General features: G+C 50.1%; 1 protein-coding gene across 1 annotated transcript; it reads right to left on the bottom strand.

Moving 5' to 3' along the window:
- Positions 1–1,511: 1,511 nt before the first annotated feature.
- ecsit (ECSIT signaling integrator) lies at positions 1,512–13,790 on the bottom strand. Its single transcript, XM_055644973.1, has 8 exons — positions 13,688–13,790; positions 12,065–12,219; positions 9,785–10,187; positions 6,678–6,901; positions 6,072–6,129; positions 2,936–3,084; positions 2,391–2,496; positions 1,512–1,739 (listed from the first exon to the last, which is right to left on the bottom strand). The coding sequence occupies exons 2-8, from the start codon at positions 12,203–12,205 to the stop codon at positions 1,534–1,536; spliced, it is 1,287 nt and encodes a 428-aa protein (XP_055500948.1). The 5' UTR covers positions 12,206–12,219; positions 13,688–13,790; the 3' UTR covers positions 1,512–1,533.
- Between the last annotated feature and the right edge of the window lie 7,241 nt (positions 13,791–21,031).

The raw sequence follows: 21,031 nt of genomic DNA, 5'->3' as shown, positions 1-21,031 counted from the left end.
AACTCCTATATTCAAAAACCAATCAATGCAGAAAACAGAAAATTATGGATTATTCAACTTTAACATCTAACCTAGGGAATAGGTTAGAAGCTAAGATTGGCAGGCCACGTAAAAATAATCAAGGTCAAAATATACTTTTGTACATGATGAAGTAACATGTCCCATGGCTAAAGGTGAACCAGAGGATGCACAATAGTTGCATTTCTAGATCAGGTGTAATATCAAGGGTTGTTGCAAAATAGAAGCTCAAGGAGCAGAAGACATACTGGCATGGATTGGCTGGTTAACAGGGAACAGGGTAGACATGTGTCTTTGTGTAGGAAGGAACTGCAGATGCTGGTTTACACCAATATGGGCACAAAATGCTGGAGTAACTCAGCGGGACAGGCAGCATCTCCGGAGAGAAGGAATGGGTGACGTTTCAGGTCGAGACCCTTCTTCAGACTAAAAGTCATGGGAAAAGGAAACGAGAGATTACACGATGATGTGGAGAGATAAAGAACAATGAATGAAAGATACACAAAAAAAAGTAATGATGATAAAGGTAACACTGACTCTCAGTCTGAAGAAGGGTTCCAAACTGAAACATCGCCCGTTCCTTCGCTCCAGAGATGCTGCCTGTCCCTACTCCAGCGTTTAAATGTGTCTTTGTTGGCTGGCAAGATGTGGGAAGTGCCACAGCAAACAGTGCGAGGAGTCACAACTTTATACAATTATATAAATGACGAATGAATGCACCAAAAAGATGGTTACTAAATTTACTGATGACACATACCTGTCGGTAGATAGGAAATGAGGTTGTGAAAGGAGTGGGCAGAGATGGAGTATGAAGTGGGAAAGTATGAAATTGTGCATTTTGGCACGAAAAATATTGAAGCAGCACATTATCTGAAAGATGAGTGATAGCAGAGCCTGACATGTCGGGAGGATTGAATTAGGTAACTTTGTACATGGTTCAAAACAGGCTCAGATGTAGGTAGAGCGAATAAAATTAGAACAGCTAACAGCATGTTAGTAGTAACAAGGAACTGCAGTTGCTAGTTTACATAAATAGACGCAAAGTGCTTGAGTAACATGGCGTGTCAGGCAGCATCTCTGGTGAGCGTGGATAGGCGATGTTTCAGGTGGGAAGCCTTCTTTGGACTGGAGCAGGGAACTGCAGGTGCTCAGTCACCATCAGCAAGTGTGTAGGGGTGATTATGACACTCCCTACAGAGATGTCCAAACTCACTGCACGCATGACACCGTGCCTTTCCTCAACTCCAACGCACGGTTCTAGGGAACCTCTACACTCCACCTTGAAGCTCCCCTCAGCGCCTTCCTTCTCTCCCACCTTCATGAACACAGTGGACAGAACTACGTACATTAATTTATTTACTTATTCATTTATTAATTTAAAGATAAGTTCAGTACATTTATTCTCCCCCTCTCTCTCTCTTTCCCCCTCGCTCCCTCCTCTTCTCTCTCCTTCCTTTCTCTCTCTCTCCTTCCTTTCTCTCTCTCTCTCTCCCCTCCCTCTCTCCCCTCCCTCCTTCAGTCGTGCATTCGATGCTGTCCCGTCCCCTCCCCCTGCCCCACTGCCCCTGCTGCCAGCTCGCTGGAGGTCCTGGAGAGGCGGAAGAGAACGGGGCATCCCTCGAGCGACCGGTTTGATTCCCGCAAGGCGCTGATCCAGGGGGAGAGAGAGGAGGGGAGGGGAGAGGGGGAGTGGCAGAGCGCAAAGATGGGACCCTCCACAACTAGAGGGGGGAGAGAGAGAGAGAGGCAGAGATAGAGGGGAGAGAGAGAGGGAGAGAGGGGGAGAAAGAGAGGGGGAGAGAGGGAGAGAGAGAGAGGAGGGAGAGAGGGGGGGAGAGGGGGGGAGAGAGAGGGGGAGACAGAGGGGGAGAGAGGTAGGGGGAGAGAGAGAGAGGGGGGGGAGAGGGTAGGGGGAGGAGAGAGAGAGGGAGAGGGGGATAAGGGGGGGAGGGGTGTGAGGGGGAGAAGGGGGGGAGAGGGGGGAGGGGAAGAGAGGAGGGGAGGGGGAGAGGGGGGGGATAGAGAGGGGGGTTGAGAGGGGAGAGAGAGAGAGATAGAGAGAGAGAGAGAGAGAGAGAGAGAGAGGGGAGAGAGAGAGAGGGGGAGAGAGAGTGGGGGGAGAGAGATATAAATTAGTGAACAGCTACACAATAATACCGCCCCCCCCCCCCCCCCCCGCTCTCCTCCCTCTCCCCCCACCCTCTCCCAGAGATGATGGTTAAAGGGCCAAACGACCTCTTGCTAGCCCTTTAGAGGGGTCGAAATCCCTGTTCAGAAGTGCAATTCTGAAGCAGAATGAGATACAGCGGAGAGAGAGAGAGGGAGAGAGAGAGAGAGAGAGAGAGAGAGAGAGAGAGAGAGAGAGAGGTCACCTTTCTCAACCTCCGGTTCGTTGACCTCCCCAAGGTCGCGCTCCAGGTCGAAGGTCATCTCCAACGGGTAGTAGAGGCTGCGTTCTGGGTCGACCTTCCGGGTTGCCTGGGTCAGAGGTCACAGGGGGGGGTGGTTAGAGGGTTCCGAACGCGCGCGGTAATGAGTTGAAGGTCGGCGGCGGGGTCCGGGGGTCAACTACAGGTAAAAGGTCGCCACGGAGGGGGCAGAGGCGACTAGAGGTTGAAGGTCACCACTGGAAAGCAAGCCAATCGGGACAGGGCTCGACTAGAGTGCAAAGGTTACCAAACCCAAGATGGCCAGTAGAGGGGGGGCAAAGGGTTAAAGGTCACCATGGGACCAGGGCGGTCGCTGGTCGGCGCGGACTCGGTGGGGAAGGGCCTGCTTCCGCGCTGTATCTCTAACTAGTGTGTGAACGGGCGATCGCTGGTCGGCACGGACTAAGTGGGCCGAAGGGCCTGTTTCCGCGCCGTATCTTGGGGGCTGACTCAACTAAAGATTGCTCCTTTCTCCTCCCACTTCTCACCTCCGACTCTGGGCTCGGCGGGTCACCTCGAAGAACAAAATACTCGAGGGAAACTCGTCCCAACCAAACGGTAAACGGCCCGTCCACATATACAGGCTTCCCAGGGTGATGGTGACTGAGAAGAGTCTTTTGCTCATTGTTCTGGATACCTTGAAAGGAAAAACCATAGACAAGTTTACCTTCAGAAGTGCGACGTGTTGCATTTTGGGACGTCGAACAAGGGCAGTGCATGGTAGGCCTCTGGGTAGTTTTGCAGAGCAGAGGGATCTAGGAGTACAGGTGTATGGTTCTGTCAGGGCCGGATTTAGATGAAGAGAGGCCCTAAGCTGTTCCACTTGTGAGGCCCCCTCCACGTTGGTTTTCAGCGCTGGCGGCGAGGCAGCGACCGGACAGCCATGGCGGCAAATTCAAAGCGAGGGAGAAAGTGCCCAGCGCCGACCAGTTGCAGTTGCAGTGCGCATGCGCAGAACGGCCGATGATGTGCTGGCTGTGGTTGTGCGCATGTGCAGGGAGGAGGACGTGCAGGCCGCAGCAATGCGCATGTGCAAGGCGACCGGCCGTGCCGGCAGAAGAGGAGCGAGCGGAGCCTGGCGGCCCGGACATGGATAGCGGGAGGAGATGGAGAGAGAGAGAGATAGAGAGGGAGGCCCGCACAGAGTTGAACGGTAGGTGTCCTGCCTTGGCCGGAGGCCCCCTAGGCCTCGAGGTCCTAAGCTTAAGCTTGTCTAGCTTATAGGTATATCCGGCCCTGGGTTCCGTGAAGGTCGAGTCGCAGGTTGATAAGGTGGTCAACAAGGATTTGGGCACTTTGGCCTTCATCAGCCAGAGTATTGAGTCTAGAGGTTGGGAGGTCACATTGCAGTTGTGCAAGACGTCGGTGAGGCCGCATTTAGAGTATTGTGTTCAGTTCTGGGCGCCGTGTTACAGGAAAGATGTCGTCGAGCTGGAAAGGGCGCGGAGATTTACGAGGATGTTGCCGGGTCTCCTGAGCTACAGGGAGAGGTTGGGGCAGGCTAGGACTCTATTCCTTGGAACACAGGAGGATGAGGGGTGATCTTATAGAGGTGTACAAAATCACCAGAGGAATAGATCGGGTAGACACACAGTCTCTTGCCCAGAGTAGGGGAATCGAGGACCAGAGGACATGGGTTTAAGGTGAGAGAGAGGGGGGGAAGATTTAAAGGGAATTTGACGGGTGACTATTCCACACGGAGGGTGGTGGGTGTATGGAACGAGTTGCCGGAGGTGGTAGTTGAGGCAGGGGCTGAAGGGCCTGTTTCCGTGCTGTATCTCTAAACTAACACAACCCTGATTGGACTGATCCAGGATGGGGAGGAATCTGCCTACAGACAGGAAGTGTCACAGCTGATGTCCTGTTGCCGTAGCAACAACCTGGAGCTCAATGCTCTTAAGACAGTGGAATTGATTGTAGACTTTAGGAGAGCTCCCCCTCCCTTCACCCCACTCATCATCAACAACACCACATTCACATCTGTGGAGTCTTTTAAGTTCCTGGGAACCATCATCTCCAAGGACCTTAAATGGGGGGCCACCATCGACTCCACAGTCAAAAAGCCTGATGTCAGACAACGATGAGAAGGCCTACCGGGAGGAGGTGGCTGATCTAGCACTCTGGTGCCAGGATAACAGCCTCCTCTTGAACATCAAAAAAACGAAGGAGCTGATCATGGACTTTAGGAGGGCACATCATCCGAGGACGTATACTCCATTGAGGATAAATGGGGATCTTGTGGATAGGGTGAACTGTTTTAAATATCTGGGAGTCCACATCTCTGAGGATATGACATGGGCATCACACGCCTCAGCACTCGTGAGTAAGGCAAGGCAGCGCCTTTACCACCTCAGGCAATTGAGGAAATTCAGAGTGTCTCCGAGGATCCTCCAGTGCTTCTACGCAGCGGCGGTGGAAAGCATCTTGTCCGGGAACATTACCATCTGTTTTGGGAATTGCTCTGCCAAGGACAAGAAGGCTCTGCAGAGAGTAGTGCGTTCGGCCGAACGCACTATGGGAACTTCACTGACCCCCCTGCAGGAACTATACAACAGGAGGTGCAACTCCAGAGCAAACAAAATCATGAGAGACCCCTTCCACCCCTGCAACGGACTGTTCCAGCTGCTACGGTCAGGTAAACGCCTCCGTTGCCATGCGGTGAGAACGGAGAGGTTGAGAAGGAGTTTCTTCCCAGAGGCAATTCGGACTGTAAACGCCTATCTCACCAGGGACTAACTCTACAGAACGTTTTTCCTTCCATTATTTATTATGTAAAATAATATGTGTGTTATGATTGTGTGTATAATTTGTTTGGTTGTTTTGTTGTTTGTCTTTTGCACAAAAGTCCGCGAGCATTGCCACTTTCATTTCACTGCACATCTCGTATGTGTATGTGACAAATAAACTTGACTTGACTTGACTTGAAAAAGGCACAACAGAGGATGTACTTCCTACGGCAGCTGAGGAAGCACAATCTGCCACAGGCAATGATGGTCCAATTCTACACAGCTATCGTAGAGTCTGTTCTCACAGTCTCCATCATGGTCTGGTTTGGCTCAGCTACCAAGCACGACACCTGGAGGCTGCAGCGAATCGTCCGATCAGCAGAGAAGGTTATTGGCTGCAACCTTCCCTCCATTAATGAACTGTACACTGCAAGGGTCAGGAAGCGAGCGGGCAAGATCATCTCTGACCCCTCTCACCCTGGCCACAAACTCTTTGAATCACTTCCTTCTGGAAGGCGACTCTGGACTGTCAAAGCTGCCGCAGCCAGACATAAAAACAGTTTTTAACCACGAGTAGTTGATCTACTCAACAGCCAAGAATCTGTAGCCTCCCTTTGATCTGGTATTTTGTTGGTTCACATGCTTGATCAATGGTGTTTTATCATGATCGTTTTATTATTATTAATGTTTAGTGTTTTCTGAGTCATTCATAACTGTCACTGTATGTCATGTGGTTACCTGTGGGCGGAGCACCAAGACAAATTCCTTGTATGTGAATACTTGGCCAATAAACTTACTTACTTACTTAAACTAGTGTGTGAATGGGCGATCGCTGGTCGGCACAGACTCGTTCGGCCGAAGGGCCTGTTTCCGCGCTGTATCTGTAAACTAAACTCACCTACAAGATGGGGAATGTGAATCTTCTGTCCATTTTCATCCTCAACTTCCTCTGGGTGCTAGGGATGGAGAGAGAGAGGGGGAGGAAGAGTGACAGTGGGGGAGAGAGGGACAGTCTTAAGATAAATTCAAACTCAAAACTCCCCTCTCCCTCTCTCCCTCTCTCCCTCTCTCCCTCTCTCCCATCCTCTCCCTCTCCCCGTCCTCCCTCCCCCCCTTTTTCTCTCTCTCCCCCCTCTCTCTTCCCCCTCTCATTGCCCGCTCTCTCTCCCGACTCTCTATCTCCCCTCTCTCTCTCCCTCTCTCTCTCCCCACCTCTCTCTCTCTCCCCTCTCTCCCTCCCCTCTCTCCCCGCTCTCCCCTCCCTCTCTCCCCCCGCTCTCTCTATCCCCCTCTCTCCCCCCTCTATCTCTCACCACTCTATCTCTCCCCTCTCTCTCTCTCTCTCTCTCTCTCCCCTCCCTTCTCTCTCCCACTCTCCCCTCTCTCTCTCTCCCTCTTCTCTCCCCGCTCTCCCTCTCTCTCCCTCGCTCTCTCTCTATCTCTCCCCTCTCCCTCTCCTCTCTCTCCTGCTCCCTCCTCTCTATCTCTCCCCTCTCCCCTGTACCTGATACACGGTGATCTCTGCCTGCTGATAGCCCAGGGTCCGCTGCAGAGCGATCTTCGCCAGCTCCACAGGTTGTGTTGGGAGTGGTCGGGGGAACGGGAAGGGGTTGGCGTGGGAGAACCGGGGGAACCAGTAAAGAATCCGCTGATACTTCCGTAGAGGATGGCTTTTATTTCCAAATATCTCGATCAGTAAAACCTTGGTGTCCACGCTGGGCAACACCCCTGAAAAACAGTGAGAGAGGGGAGTGTTAGAGCAGAGGGAGAGAGGGGGGGGAGAGAAAGACGGGGCAGAGAGAGGGGAAGAGAGAGGGGGAGAGAGTTTTAAGGGGGAGAGTTTTAGGGGAGAGAGAGTTTTAGATTATTTTCCCAAGTTGGGACAAGGGGAAGTACAACGGGATCTTGGGGTCCTTGTTCATCAGTCAATGAGCAGGTACAGCAGGCAGTAAAGAAAGCTAATGGCATGCTGGCCTTCATAACAAGAATAGTTGAGTATAGGAGCAAAGAGGTCCTTCTGCAGTTGTACAGGGTCCTAGTGAGACCACACCTGGAGTATTGTGTGCAGTTTTGGTCCCCTAATGTGAGGAAGGACATTCTTGCTATTGAGGGAGTGCAGCGTAAGTTCACCAGGTTAATTCCCGGGATGGCGGGACTGTCATTTACTGAGAGAATAGAGCGGCTGGGCTTGTACACTCTGCAGTTTAGAAGGATGAGAGGGAATCTCATTGAAACATACACGATTATTAAGGGTTTGGACACGCTAGAGGCAGGAAACATGTTCTTGATGTTGGGGGAGTCCAGAACCAGGGGCCACAGTTTAAGAATAAGGGGTAAGCCATTTAGAACGGAGACGAGGAAACACTTTTTCACCCAGAGAGTTGTGAGTCTGTGGAATTCTCTGCCTCAGAGGGCGACAGAGACCGGTTCTCTGGATACTTTCAAGAGAGAGTTAGATAGATCTCTTAAAGATAGCGGAGTCAGGGGATATGGGGAGAAGGCAGGAATGGGGTCCTGATTGTGGATGATCAGCCATGATCACATTGAATGGTGGTGCTGGCTCGAAGGGCCGAATGGCCTAGTCCTGCACCTATTGTCTGTTGTCTATTGTCATCTCCAGAGAGATTGATTCCACCAGAAAGTATCTCACCCATCTCCAAGTTGTCTATTGTCTATCTGGAGAAGGTGAGATTGTTTATGGTGGAACTATTGTTACTGGAGATGGTTTAGAAGGTAGACAAAAATGCTGGAGAAACTCAGCGGGTGAGGCAGCATGTACGGAGTAAAGGAATAGGTGACGTTTCGGGTCAAGACCCTTCTTCAGGCTGATGTCTGAGGGGGGGGGGGGGGCCGGGAAGAAGAAAGGAAGAGGCGGAGACAGTGGGCTGTGGGAGGGCTGGAAAGGAGAGGGGAAAGTAGGGACTACCTGAAATTAGAGAAGTCAATGTTCATACCGCTGGGGTGCAAACTGCCCAAGCGAAATATGAGGTGCTGCTCCTCCAATTTGCGGTGGGACTCACTCTGACAATGGAGGAGGCCCAGGACAGAAAGGTCGGATTGGGAATGGGAGGGGGAGTTGAAGTGCTGAGCCACCGGGAGATCAGGTTAGTTATTGCGAACCGAGCGGAGGTGTTGGGCGAAGTGATCGCCAAGCCTGCGCTTGGTCTCACCGATGTAGAGCAGCTGACACCTAGAGCAGCGAATGCATTAGATGAGGTTGGAGAAGGTGCAGGTGAACCTCTGCCACACCTGGAAAGACTGCTTGGGTCCTTGGATGGAGTCAAGGGGGGTGGGTAAAGTGACAAGTGTAGCATTTCAATAGACATTAGGCAATAGGTGCAGGCCATTCGGCCCTTCAATGTGATCATGGCTGATCATCCACAATCAGTACCCCGTTCCAGCCTTCTCTACATATCCCCTGACTCCGCTACCTTTAAGAGCCCTATCTAGCTCTCTTTTGAAAGTATCCAGAGAACCGGCCTCCACTGGCCTATGAGGCAGAGAATTCCAGACTATTTTGTGTGGTTGAAAGGGAAAGTGCCAGAGAAGGGGTGGTTTGGATGGGAAGGGATAAATTGACCAGGGAGTTACGGAGGGAGCGGTCTCTGCGGAAGTGGAGTGGGACCTTCCTCCTTGGGGATGGGTGAGGTAGTTTGTGGAGGAACCAATCTATCTGGAGGAGGTGAGATAGTTTGCGGTGCTGAAAGATCTAATAGTCAAATCTAAAATGTAGTCGTTTTTCTACAAAAGCACGGTCCAGCAGAACAAAAGAATGGCTCAGTGCCAAGTCTGAATGACTTAGCAAATTATATGGAACACAATATGGAGGACAGGTTGTCTTTTCAATAAAGACATTAAGATGGAAACCTGCGTAATAACATGTGCTTCTTTCAAGGCCATAAAGAAGCCAAGATTGAAAAAAATAGCTGACGCTCCAGAGATAAGTAATAGCTTGTTATTGGATGAGCTTGATTTGGACTCAGCTTTTCCTATATTCTGAAAGGCTGCAGAATCTTTCAGTCATGCCATATTCAGACTTGGTAGGAGTGTTTTACTGATAAGAAAAATGTATCATTGCGCTAACTTTCCTTTGTTCTGAGAGTGGGAGCCCAAGAAGCACTGAGCAACATTTGTGCTCATTGTAGATCTTGCCACTCCCGTCTGATGAATCAATTAAAGATTGCCGTGGTCTACCTTCAACGGTTGTTGCTATCTGCTTTTTAAGGAACGAACTTTCACAGTGGGACCATTCTATCTGGAGACAGTGAGATAGTTTGTGGTGGGATCATTCTCTTTGGAGAAGGTGGGATAGTTTGTGGTGGGACCATTCTCGTTGGAGAATGTGAGATAGTTTGTGGTGGGACCATTCTCTTTGGAGAAGGTGAGATAGTTTGTGGTGGGACCATTCTCGCTGGAGAAGGTGAGATAGTTTGTGGTGGAACCCATTCTATCTGGAGAAGGTGAGACAGTTTTGGTGGGACCATTCTCGTTGAAGAATGTGAGATAGTTTGTGGTGGAACCATTCTCACTGGAGATGGTTGGGATTGGGTTCCAGAGGTCCTCTCTCCCAGCTGACGGTCGGGATGGGTGGTAGGCGGCGGTGGGACCTACCGTATGCTTCCATCTGCTCCAGGACCTGCACGGCACATTCCTGCTGCCTTGGGAAGTGGTTGAACATCCTCTGGATGAAGTTCCGGGGCACGAAGACTTCCTTGGGGAAGACTTCCAGCAGCCGGTTGTAGACGGACACATCCCTCTCCACGCTAAACTCCGGCATCTTGCGCAGGGCTGCGTAGATGAAGTCCACGTGGTTCCTGCGCCGGGGCTCACGGCCGCAGTAGGTTGACAACACCCTCTGGAAGGTTTCCTTGTCTCTCCGTGGGACAGCGACACCTTCAAACAAATCCTCGGGAGAACGTACGTCTTGGCCGCGACCCTTCCCCTCATTACCCCTCATAACTTCTGAAGAGTCCTTGCCTCGGTCCCCAGGGGTAGAGAAAGTCCGTATGTTGCCCTGAAAGTAATCATGCAGGTACAGCAGGCAATAAAGAAAGATTCATAACAAGAGGAGTTGAGTATAGGAGCAAAGAGGTCCTTCTGCAGTTGTACAGGGCCCTAGTGAGACCACACCTGGAGTATTGTGTGCAGTTTTGGCATGTTGGCCCTCATAACAAGAGGAGTTGAGTATAGGAGCAAAGAGGTCCTTCTGCAGTTGGACAGGGCCCTAGTGAGACCACACCTGGAGTATTGTGTGCAGTTTTGGCATGTTGGCCTTCATAACAAGAGGAGTTAAGTATAGGTGCAGAGGTCCTTCTGCAGTTGTACAGGGCACTGGTGAGACCACATCTGGAGTATTGTGCACAATTTTGGTCCCCAAATTTGAGGAAGGATATTCTTGCTATTGAGGGAGCCCAGCGTAGGTTCACCAGGTTAATTCCCGGGATGGCGGGACTGTCATCTGCTGAGAGAATGGAGCGGCTGGGCTTGTATACTCTGGAATTTAGAAGGATGGGATCTTATTGAAACATCTAAAATGCTTAGTGGACTGGTCAGGATAGATGCATGAAAAATGTTCCCGATGTTGGGGGAGTCAAGAACCAGGGGTCACAGTTTGAGAATAAGTGGTCGACCATTTCGGACTGAGATGAGGAGAAACTTTTCCACCCAGAGGGTTGTGTATCTGTGGGATTATCTGCCACAGAAGGCAGTGGAGGCCAATTCACTGGATGTTTTCAAGAGAGTTAGATTTAGCTCTTAGGGGTAACGGAATCAAGGGATATGGGGAGAAGGCAGGAATGGGGTACTGATTGTGAATGATCAGCCATGATCATATTGAATGGCGGTGCTGGCTTCAAGGGCCGAATGGCCTACTCCTGCACCAATTTTTCCAAGTGTTGTGATAGTCCCTGCCTCAACTACCTCCTCCAGCAGCTCGTTCCATACACCCACCACCATCTGTGTGGAAACGTTGTGCCTCAGGTTCCTATTAAATCTTTCCCCCCCTATCTCACCTTAAACCAGTGTCCTCTGGTCCTCGATTCCCCTACTCTGGGCAAGAGACTCTAAGCGTCTACCCGATCTATTCCTCTGGTGATTTTGTACACCTCTATAAGATCAGCCTTCATCCTCCTGCGCTCCAAGGAATAGAGTCCCAGCCTGCCCCAACCTCTCCCTGTGGCCCCTCGAGTCCCGGCAACATCCTCGTAAATCTTCTCCATGCCCTTTCCAGCTTGACGACATCTTTCCTGTAACACGGTACCCAGAACTAAACACAATACTCTAAATGCAGTCTCACCAACACCTTAAACAATCACGGCTGATCTATCTCTCCCTCCTAACCCCATTCTCCTGCTTCTCCCCATAACCTCTGACACCCGCACTCATCAACAATCTATCTATCTCTGCCTTAAATATATCCACTGACTTGTGGCCTCCACCGCTGTCTGTGGCAACGATTCCCACAGATTCACCACCCTCTGGCTAAAGAAATTCCTCCTCATCTTCCTAAAGGAACGTCCTTTAATTCTGAGGCTGTGGCCTCTGGTCCTACACTCTCCCACTAGTGGAAACATCCTCTCCACATCCACTCTATCCAGGCCTTTCACTATTTGGTGAAGTTTCAATGAGGTTCCCCCATCCTCGTTCTTCTAAACTCCAGCAAGTACAGGCCCAGTGCCGAAAAACGCTCATCGTACGTTAACCCACTCATTGCTGGGATGGTTCTTGTAAACCTCCTCTGGACCCTCTCCAGAGCTGGCACATCCTTCCTCAGATACGGGACCAAGAGGGAAGAGAAGGTGAGGATCAAAATCACACATTGGTCCCGGCTCACACAATCTTCCCAGGGCTACGACTGTTTGACTCTGAGGCCCAGCAGATGACAAGACTCACCTGCAAGACACCAGCACTCATAAACGACAATCTCCTCGGCATTGAGGCAGTCTTGTGACATCTGGAGACGGTCAGGATGAACCTGACGTGGAACATCTCGAAAACAGAGCGGTGAAGACAATGTGAGAGCAAAGTTTTCATGCTGCGAGCAGCTTCTGAAGAGAGAGAAGGGCGGGAAAAGCCACCAACTTACATCAGTTCAGCACAGGAAATGGCCCCTTCCACACACATTGAGTGCAGTTTTAGTCCTTCTGCAGTTGTACAGGGCCCTAGTGAGACCACACCTGGAGTATTGTGTGCAGTTTTAGTCTCCAAATTTGAGGAAGGACATTCTTGCTATTGAGGGAGCCCAGCGTAGGTTCACCAGGTTAATTCCCGGGATGGCGGGACCGTCATATGCTGAGAGAATGGAACGGCTGGGCTTGTATACTCTGGAATTTAGAAGGGTGAGAGGGTATCTTATTGAAACATATAGGATTATTAAGGGTTTGGACACGCTAGAGGCAGGAAACATGTTCCCGATGTTGGGGGGTGGGGGGGGTCCAGAACCAGGGGCCACACACAGTTTAAGAATAAGTGGTCGGCCATTTCGGACTGAGATGAGGAGAAACTTTTCCACCCAGAGAGTTGTGTATCTGTGGGATTCTCTGCCACAGAAGGCAGTGGAGGCCAATTCACTGGATGTTTTCAAGAGAGAGTTAGATTTAGCTCTTAGGGCTAACGGAATCAAGGGATATGGGGAGAAAGCAGGAACGGGGTACTGATTTTGGATGATCATCATATTGAATGGCGGGTGCTGGCTCGAAGGGGCGAATGTCTATGTTTCTCTTTCTACAATGTCCGTGCCAAACTCTATGCCAAGTTCAGGCGCTCACGGTGGTGCAGCAGTAGAGTTGCTGACCCGGGTTCCATCCTGATTACGGGTGCTATCAGTATGGAGTTGGCATGTTCTCCCCGTGACCTGCGTGGGTTTTGTCCGGGCGTAAATGAGACAATAAACTCAACTAAAATATTACTTATCGGAGAGAGAGAGGGAGAGGGAGAGAGAGAGAGAGAGAGAGAGAGGGAGAGGGGGGAGAGAGGGGGGAGAGGGGAGAGGGGGAGAGGGGGAGAGGGGGAGAGGGGGAGAGGGGGGGAGAAAGAGAGAGAATGAGAGGAGGAGGAGAGGGGAGGGAGAGAGGGAGGAGAGAGAGGGGGAGAGGGGGGGAGGGAGGGAGGGAGAGGGGTGTAGTTCGACAGGAAACCCCTTAGTTTACAGTAGTTTACTGGACATTATCTCGCACTAAACGTTATTCCCTTTATCCAGTATCTGAACACTGTGGACTGTACATCGATTGTAATCATGTACAGTCTTCCCGCTGACTGGAGAGCACGCAACAATAAAGCTTTTCACTGTACCTCGTTGTACGTCGTGGCATTATATTGATATTAACCTAAAATAAGCAAAATGAGACAATTATAACAAAATAAGTGAAATTTTACCGAATTCACAAATATTTCTCTCTCAATTCCTTATTCTCTGCCCCAGCTCCCAAAAACCTGTCCCACTAACAAACATATTTCGTGCTTCACCCTCCCTCCACGTTTTAAAGTCTTTATTATGAAGATTTTTGCGCATTTAACCTTTTAAGAGATCTATGTCCCTCGGCAGGGCGCCGCCATTTTCTTTTAGTCCCCATTCACTTCCTCGACCTTCTTTGCCCTCACCTGTGCTTCGCCCTCTATCTTCCCCTGAGTGGAGAACCGTGGTTCTGAACTTTGGTTCCTACCCAATAAAAACATGAAGTCTGTTTGAGGACAGGTTGCTGGGGAGTTTTCTAGAGCAAAGAGGCGCAGGTAAACAGTTCCCCAAAGGAGGCGTAGACCAGAGGTATCTCGGAGCACTTGTACATCTGCAGTGTGTCTTTGTGGAGTTTGCACGTTCTCCCTGTGGCCCATTCCAGCTCCCTCCCAACTTGGATGATCACGGTGGTGCAGCGGTAGAGTTGCTGCCTCACAGCGCCAGAGACCCAGGTTCCATCCTGAATACGGGTGCTGTCTGTACGGAGTTCGCACGTTCTCCCCGTGACCTAAGTGCGTTTTCTCCGGGTGCTCCTGTTTCCTCCCACACTACAAAGACGTACAGGTTTGTAGGTCAATTAGCTTCGGTAAAAATTGTAAATTGTCCCTTGTGTGTGTGTAGGATAGTGTTAGTGTGCGGGGATCGTTGGTCAGCAGGGACTCGGTGGGCCGAATGGCCTGTTTCCGCACTGTATCTCTAAACTAAACTGGTGTGTGAACGGGTGATCGCTGGTCGGCGCGGACTAACTCAGCGGGTCAGGCAGCATCTCTGGAGAATGTGGACAGGTACAAAGTGCTGGAGTAACTCAGCGGGTCAGAAGGAATGGGTGACGTTTCTGGTCGAGACTATTCTTCAGACTTTGTGAATCTAACAATAAATGGAAACATGCAATTTAAATTTTAAAACTTCCTCAAGCATAATTTAGACAACATTTAAATGATTTAATGGGACTTCTAAAGATCAAGATCATGATTTTCTTTTGGTCGAATGAAATTCTCTGAACTGTCCTCAAAATGCCAGACATGCAGAGAAGTTCTAGTACGATGTGAAGTCACTTTAGTTCAGGGCTCGGCAACCGATGGCCCAATGCGGCCCTAACCTGGAATTATCCGGCCTGCAGATTTCCGTCATCTCCGGTACCTCCCGGGCCTAAGGTGGCGGCGCCCAGGCGCGGTGACGCAAGGAGGCCTGTGCTGGAGGCCGCAATGGCGGAGTCGCCGAGCAGCGCCGAACTCTGGCTGTACCGCATCCTGCGCAAAGTCGCCGGCATGGCCGTGCACCTTCTGTGTCTGAGCTTGACTGTCGGGATCAAAGATCCACTCTATCATCTGTGGTCGGGATCGGGGTTGTCAATAGGCCAGGGATGAGTGAGTGTGAGTGGCATCCTCGAAGGGGCGGGATACATGTGTACACGTGATAGATGTAGCCCGCCATCCACGGACATGTGTTCATTCATTACAAGAGGAGTTGAGTATCGGGGCAAAGAGGTCCTTCTGCAGTTGTACAGGGCCCTAGTGAGACCACACCTGGAGTATTGTGTGTAGTTTTGGCATGTTAGCCTTCATAACAAGAGGAGTGGAGTATAGGAGCAAAGAGGTCCTTCTGCAGTTGTACAGGGCCCTAGTGAGACCACATCTGGATTATTGTGTGCAGTTTTGGTCTCCAAATTTGAGGAAGGACATTCTTGCTATTGAGGCAGTGCTGCGTAGGTTCACCAGGTTAACTCCTGGGGACTGTCATATGCTGAGAGAATGGAGCAGCTGGGCTTGTATACTCTGGAATTTAGAAGGATGAAATGGGATCTTATTGAAACATATAAGATTATTAAGGGTTTGGACACGCTAGAGGCAGGAAACATGTTCCCGATGTTGGGTGAGTCCAGAACCAGGGGCCAGTTTAGGAATAAGGCGTAAGCCATTTAGAACAGAGATGAGGAAACACTTTTTCACACAGAGTTGTGAGTCTGTGGAATTCTCTGCCTCAGAGGGTGGTGGAGGCTGGTTCTCTGGATACTTTCAAGAGAGGATTTCAGTGTTGGATTACAGAGGTGGCGGGTCGACCTGCGGTCAGCGGTCGATGAAAGTGTATGGGAACCACCATGGGGGGGGGGGGGGGAAAGAACAACGGAGGATCCGCCGTGGGGGAACCGCTGTGGGGGAGAAAAACAAAGGAGGAGCACGTGTACTTTGTAACGTTGTCAGCGCCGTAGGTGGCCACGATTTGTATACATTGGGTATGTATGCAAGCAAAGAATCTCACTGTGCCCTGTCACATAGGACAATAAAGTATTCCATTCCATTCCAGACTCCTATTTCTTGAATATAGTTCCGTCTTCAACGCCAGTATCCCATCCAAACTCATCTGGAAAATCCTGGACTGAGGAGACAGCATCCATCTCTGCCACTGGATCCTCGACTTACTGACACATGGACCACAATCAGGGAGGAGGTGACAATATCACCTCTACCACAACTATCAAAAACCAGTGCCCCGACATGGATATGTTCTCATTCCATTGCTACATTCACACATGTGTAGCCAAATTCAGCTACATCTCCATTGAGAAGCTGGCAGGTGACACCACTGTGGTGGGCCAGATGACGAATAATGATGAGACAGAGCACAGGAAGGAGATATAGAATTTATAACATGATTTCAGGCCAACAACCACTCTCTCAACGTCAGCAAGACAAAGGACCTAGTTATCAACATCAGGGATGGTGGTTGATTGCATGCCCTAATCACCATCAATGGAAATGGTTGAGAGCTTCAAGCTCCTTGACGTAAATATTACTAATGATCTAACATTGTCCAACCACATTGAAGTGACATTAAAGGAAGGACACCAATGCTGAGAAAATTTGGTAGGTCTCCAATGATTATAATATTTAATAAGACACATTATTTTTTTTAATTCAAATCGTTTGCTATGTCGCTCTTCAAGGGAGATGCTAAATGCATTTCATTGTCTCTGTACTGTACACTGACAATGACAATTAAAATTGAATCTGAATCTGAATTCTTACAAACTTCAACATAAGTACCATGGAAAGGATACGGTCGTGTACACCACAGTTTGGTTTGGGAACAACTTTGCCCAAGACAAGAATTTGAAGATTAAGTTTAGTTTAGTTTAGAGATACAGCACAGAAACAGGCCCATCGGCCCTCCTGGTCCGAGCCGACCAGCGATCCCCGTACATTAACACTACACACACTAGGGACAATTTTTACATTTACCAAACCAATTAACCTACAAACCTGTATGCCTTCGGAGGAAACCGAAGATCTCGGAGAAAACCAAATGCAGGTCTGTACAGGCAGCACCCATCGTCGGGGTTTCCCGCACTGCACGCACTGTAAGGCAGCAAATCTACCGCTGCACCACCGTGCTAATTGTAGATGTAGCCCACTCAATCTCATAGTCCAAACTCTCCACTATTGACTCCCCCCCCCCCCCCCCCCCTACAATCTCCAGAAGCATGATCATTAAGTATGTTCAGGACTTGAGATGGAGGATTAGACTACAGGGCATTCAGGGCTAAAGAAATATGGCAGGGAAGCGGATTTCCAGCAATGTTCAATTATGTCCTGCCTGGCTGCCACACCAGGTCCAAAGGGCAGTACGGGGTATTGTGGCTTCAGTTACTTGTTTCATGCTACATTTATTTTGCTGCAACTGTGAACATTTATTGAATTATATTGATTAGATTTCAGTTAGAAGTGTGAATTATGTACACTGAGTTGTTCAGAAGGAACTGCAGATGCTGGAAAATCAAAGGTAGACAAAAGTGCTGGAGAAACTCAGCGGGTGCAGCAGCATCTATGGAGCGAAGGAAATAGGCAACGCTTCGGGCCAAAACACTTCTTCAGACAGATGTAGGGTGGGGGGGGGGGCGGTCTGGAGAAGAAAGGTGTAAGGTAGAGGAGGAGCCAAAGAGCTGAGGGAGAGCTGAGAAGGGAAGGAGACAGCAAGGGCTACCGGAAATTGGAGGTCAATGTTTATGCTGCAAGGGTGCAGACAGCCCAAGTGGAATATGAGGTGCTGCTCCTCCAATTTCTGGTGGTGCTCACTCTGGCCATGGAGGAGGCCCAGGACAGAAAGGTCGGATTCGGAATGAGAGGGGGAGTTGAAGTACTGAGCCACAGGAAGATCAGGTTGGTTAATGCGGACCGAGCAGAGGTGTTCGGTGAAACGATCGCCAAGCCTACACTTGGTCTCACTGATGTAGATCAGCTGACATCTAGAGCAGCGGATGCAATAGACGAGGTTGGAGGAGATGCAGGTGAACCTCTGTCGCACCTGGAACGACTGCTTGAGTCCTTGAATGGAGTCGAGGTGGGATGTAAAGCGACAAGTGTAGCACCTCTTGCGGTTGCAAGGGAAAGTGCATCGGAAATGTCCTCATTCTTTGGGGAACAGGGGTTCCCTTCCCCAACTATAGACGAGGCTCGCACGAGGGTCTCTTCATTACCCCATAACACTGCTCTCTCCCCATCCCCCCACTCGTAACAAGGGCAGAGTCCCCTAGTCCTCACCTTTCACCCCACTAGCCGTCACATACAACAAATAGTCCCCCGTCTTTTTCGCCACCTCCAACGTGACCCCACCACTCGCCACATCTTCCCATCTCCCCCCCATCTGCTTTCCGCAAAGACCGCTCCCTCCCGAACTCCCTGGTCAATTTGAATTTGAATTTTGAATTTGAATTTGAATTTATTTGCCACATAACCAGGGTTGTTGGAATTTTGGGTTGTCAGCAGCGGTACAATAATAAAGAACACACAACCACAATAAAAATGTACCACAAACATCCACCACAGCATTCATCACTGTGGTAGAAGGCACAGAACTTGGCCAGTCCTCCTCCATTTACCCCGTGGCCGGGACCTCCACTCTCCGCAGCCGTTGCTGTGGGCGTCCAGATGGTAAGGGACAAAGTCAAAGTCAAGGTAAGTCCAGGATCGGCTCTTCCCCACCGGAGACCGCGGCTTCAGGCTGGTGTAGGCCGCAGGCCGGCGGTCGAAGGTTTAAGGTTCCCGCCGCGCCGCAGACAGAAGCACCGCAGACTTCAGGGCCGATGGTCGAAGCTCCCCTCCAGGGGTGATGGTAAGTCCATGCCGCACCCGCGGTAGAAGTTGGCCGCGGGCCGGCCGTGATGGCTTCTTCTTCCCCCGGGTCCCCCACGAGGGATCCCGGGCTGCGGACGCTGCACCATTTGGAGCTCTGCAGACCGCGGCTTCAGGCTGCCGGCTGCCGCGGGCCAGCGAAACGGAGCACTCCCCTCCAGCGAGCCCCAGCGAGGGCTCGCCCGCTCCACGCCGAGAGTCCACGCTGCGCCCGCCGCTGAAGCCCCGGGCGCGTCTCCGGAAAAGGCCGCGCCGATCCTCGTTGTTAGGCCATGGGGGAGGCGACCTGGAAAAAGTCGCCTCTCTGTGGAGGAGGCGACTGAAGCAGTTTTCCCCTTACCCCCCCACACCACCCCCCACACAAAACACACAAAGGAACATTAAAACAAACTTTAAAACATGATAAAACTGATTGTGAATTCTTCCCTTCCCTCCCGCACCACCCTCTCCCCGGGCACTTTCCCTTGCAACCGCAAGAGATGCTACACTTGTCGCTTTACCTCCCCCTCGACTCCATTCAAGGACCCAAGCAGTCGTTCCAGGTGCGACAGAGGTTCACCTGCACCTCATCCAACCTCATCTATTGCATCCGCTGCTCTAGATGTCAGCTGATCTACATCGGTGAGACCAAGCGTGGGCTTGGCGATCGTTTCGCCCAACACCTCCGCTCGGTTTGCAATAACTACCCTGATCTCCCGGTGGCTCAGCACTTCAACTCCCCTTCCCATTCCAAATCTGACCTTTCTGTCCTGGGCCTCCTCCACGGCCAGAGTGAGCACCACCAGAAATTGGAGGAGCAGCACCTCATATTCCGCTTGGGCAATTTGCACCCTAGTGGCATAAATTTCTCCAATTTCCAGTAGTGTTTGCTGCCTCCTCACCTCCTCCCCTTCTCAGCTCTACCTCAACTCTCGGGCTCCTCCTCTTCTTTTCTCCTTTCTTCTCCCCACCCTACATCAGTCTGAAGAAGGGTTTTGGCCCGAAATGTTGCCTATTTCCTTTGCTCCATAGATGGTGCTGCACCCGCTGAATTTCTTCAGCACTTGTGTCTACCTTCAATTATTTACACTGAAATCATTTTCATTTAATAAAATTAAAAAAAAACCTTAACAAGTACCATCATCTTATTTACCTCTGTGGTTTAATGATAAAATATCACATCCTTTCCAATTTAAATGCTGAAAATGAATTACTATGGTAACCACTGGGAATTAAGCAGTTGCCTTGTTTTATCTTTATTGGCATTCTGTTCAGAATGTTATTTGCATTTTTATTGGTTGACATTTCAATGATTGTTTCTTTCATCGGAAAAGAATAACGGATGACAAATGCTGTGAAGAAACAGTTAAGAATGAAGAAAGAAGAGATCCACAAGGTTTAGCAGCTTCAACGATAAATATGTCCATACTGTGTAGAATAAGAGTTAAAGCCATGAATAGGATGTTCTCCTGATTAAATGAAGGTAAGTCAGGGGAAATGTGGCAGGAAAGTGGATTTCCAGCAATGTTAGACACATAGAAACATAGAAAATAGGTGCAGGAGGCCATTTGGCCGCTATTCATTGTGATCATGGCTGGTCGTCCCCAATCAATAACCCGTGTCTGCCTTCTACCCATATCCCTTGATTCCACTAGCCACTAGAGCTCTATCTAACTCTCTCTTAAATCCATCCAGTGATTTGGCCTCCACTGCCCTCTGTGGCAGGGAATTTCACAAATTCACAACTCTCTGGGTGAAAAAGTATTTTCTCACCTCAGTCTTAAATGGCCTCCCCTTTATTCAGAGACTGTGGTCCCTGGTTCTGGACTCGCAACAACATTGGGAACATTTATCCGACATCTGACAGTTCAAACTCTGTCTTGCTGTCTTCATTCACTTCTGATCAATCAGAAACCGAACATTCAAAAACGAGAAGTGTGTCGGAAGGAACTTCAGAGGCTGGTTTAAACCGAAGACAGACCCAAAAAGCTGGAGTAGCTCAGCGGGTCAGAAAGCATCACTGGAGAGAAGGCATGGGTGACGTTTTGGCTCCAGACCCTTCTTCAGACTGAGAGTCAGGTGAAAGAATGCTGAGAGAATGGAGCGGCTGGGCTTGTACACTCTGGAAGTTAGAAGGATGAGAGGAGATCTTATTGAAACATATAAGAGTATTAAGGGTTTTGACACGCCAGAGGCAGGAAACATGTTCCCAATGTTGGGGGTATCCAGAACCAGGGGCCACCGTTTAAGAATAAGGGGTAAGCCATTTAGAACGGAGATGAGGAAACACTTTTTCAC

The sequence above is a fragment of the Leucoraja erinacea genome, chromosome 1, assembly GCF_028641065.1.
Source record: "Leucoraja erinacea ecotype New England chromosome 1, Leri_hhj_1, whole genome shotgun sequence".
NCBI lineage: Eukaryota > Metazoa > Chordata > Chondrichthyes > Rajiformes > Rajidae > Leucoraja > Leucoraja erinaceus.
This window is presented reverse-complemented; position numbering and strand designations above follow the sequence as displayed.

Coding starts and splice junctions, on each gene's coding strand:
- ecsit (XM_055644973.1), bottom strand. CDS start 12,205: ATGAAAACTTTGCTCTCACATTGTCTTCACCGCTCTGTTTTCGAGATG. Junction 6,130..6,677: donor CAGAGATCACCGTGTATCAG/GTACAGGGGAGA, acceptor CTCCATCCCTAG/CACCCAGAGGAAGTTGAGGA. Junction 3,085..6,071: donor TCACATTCCCCATCTTGTAG/GTGAGTTTAGTT, acceptor TTTCCTTTCAAG/GTATCCAGAACAATGAGCAA.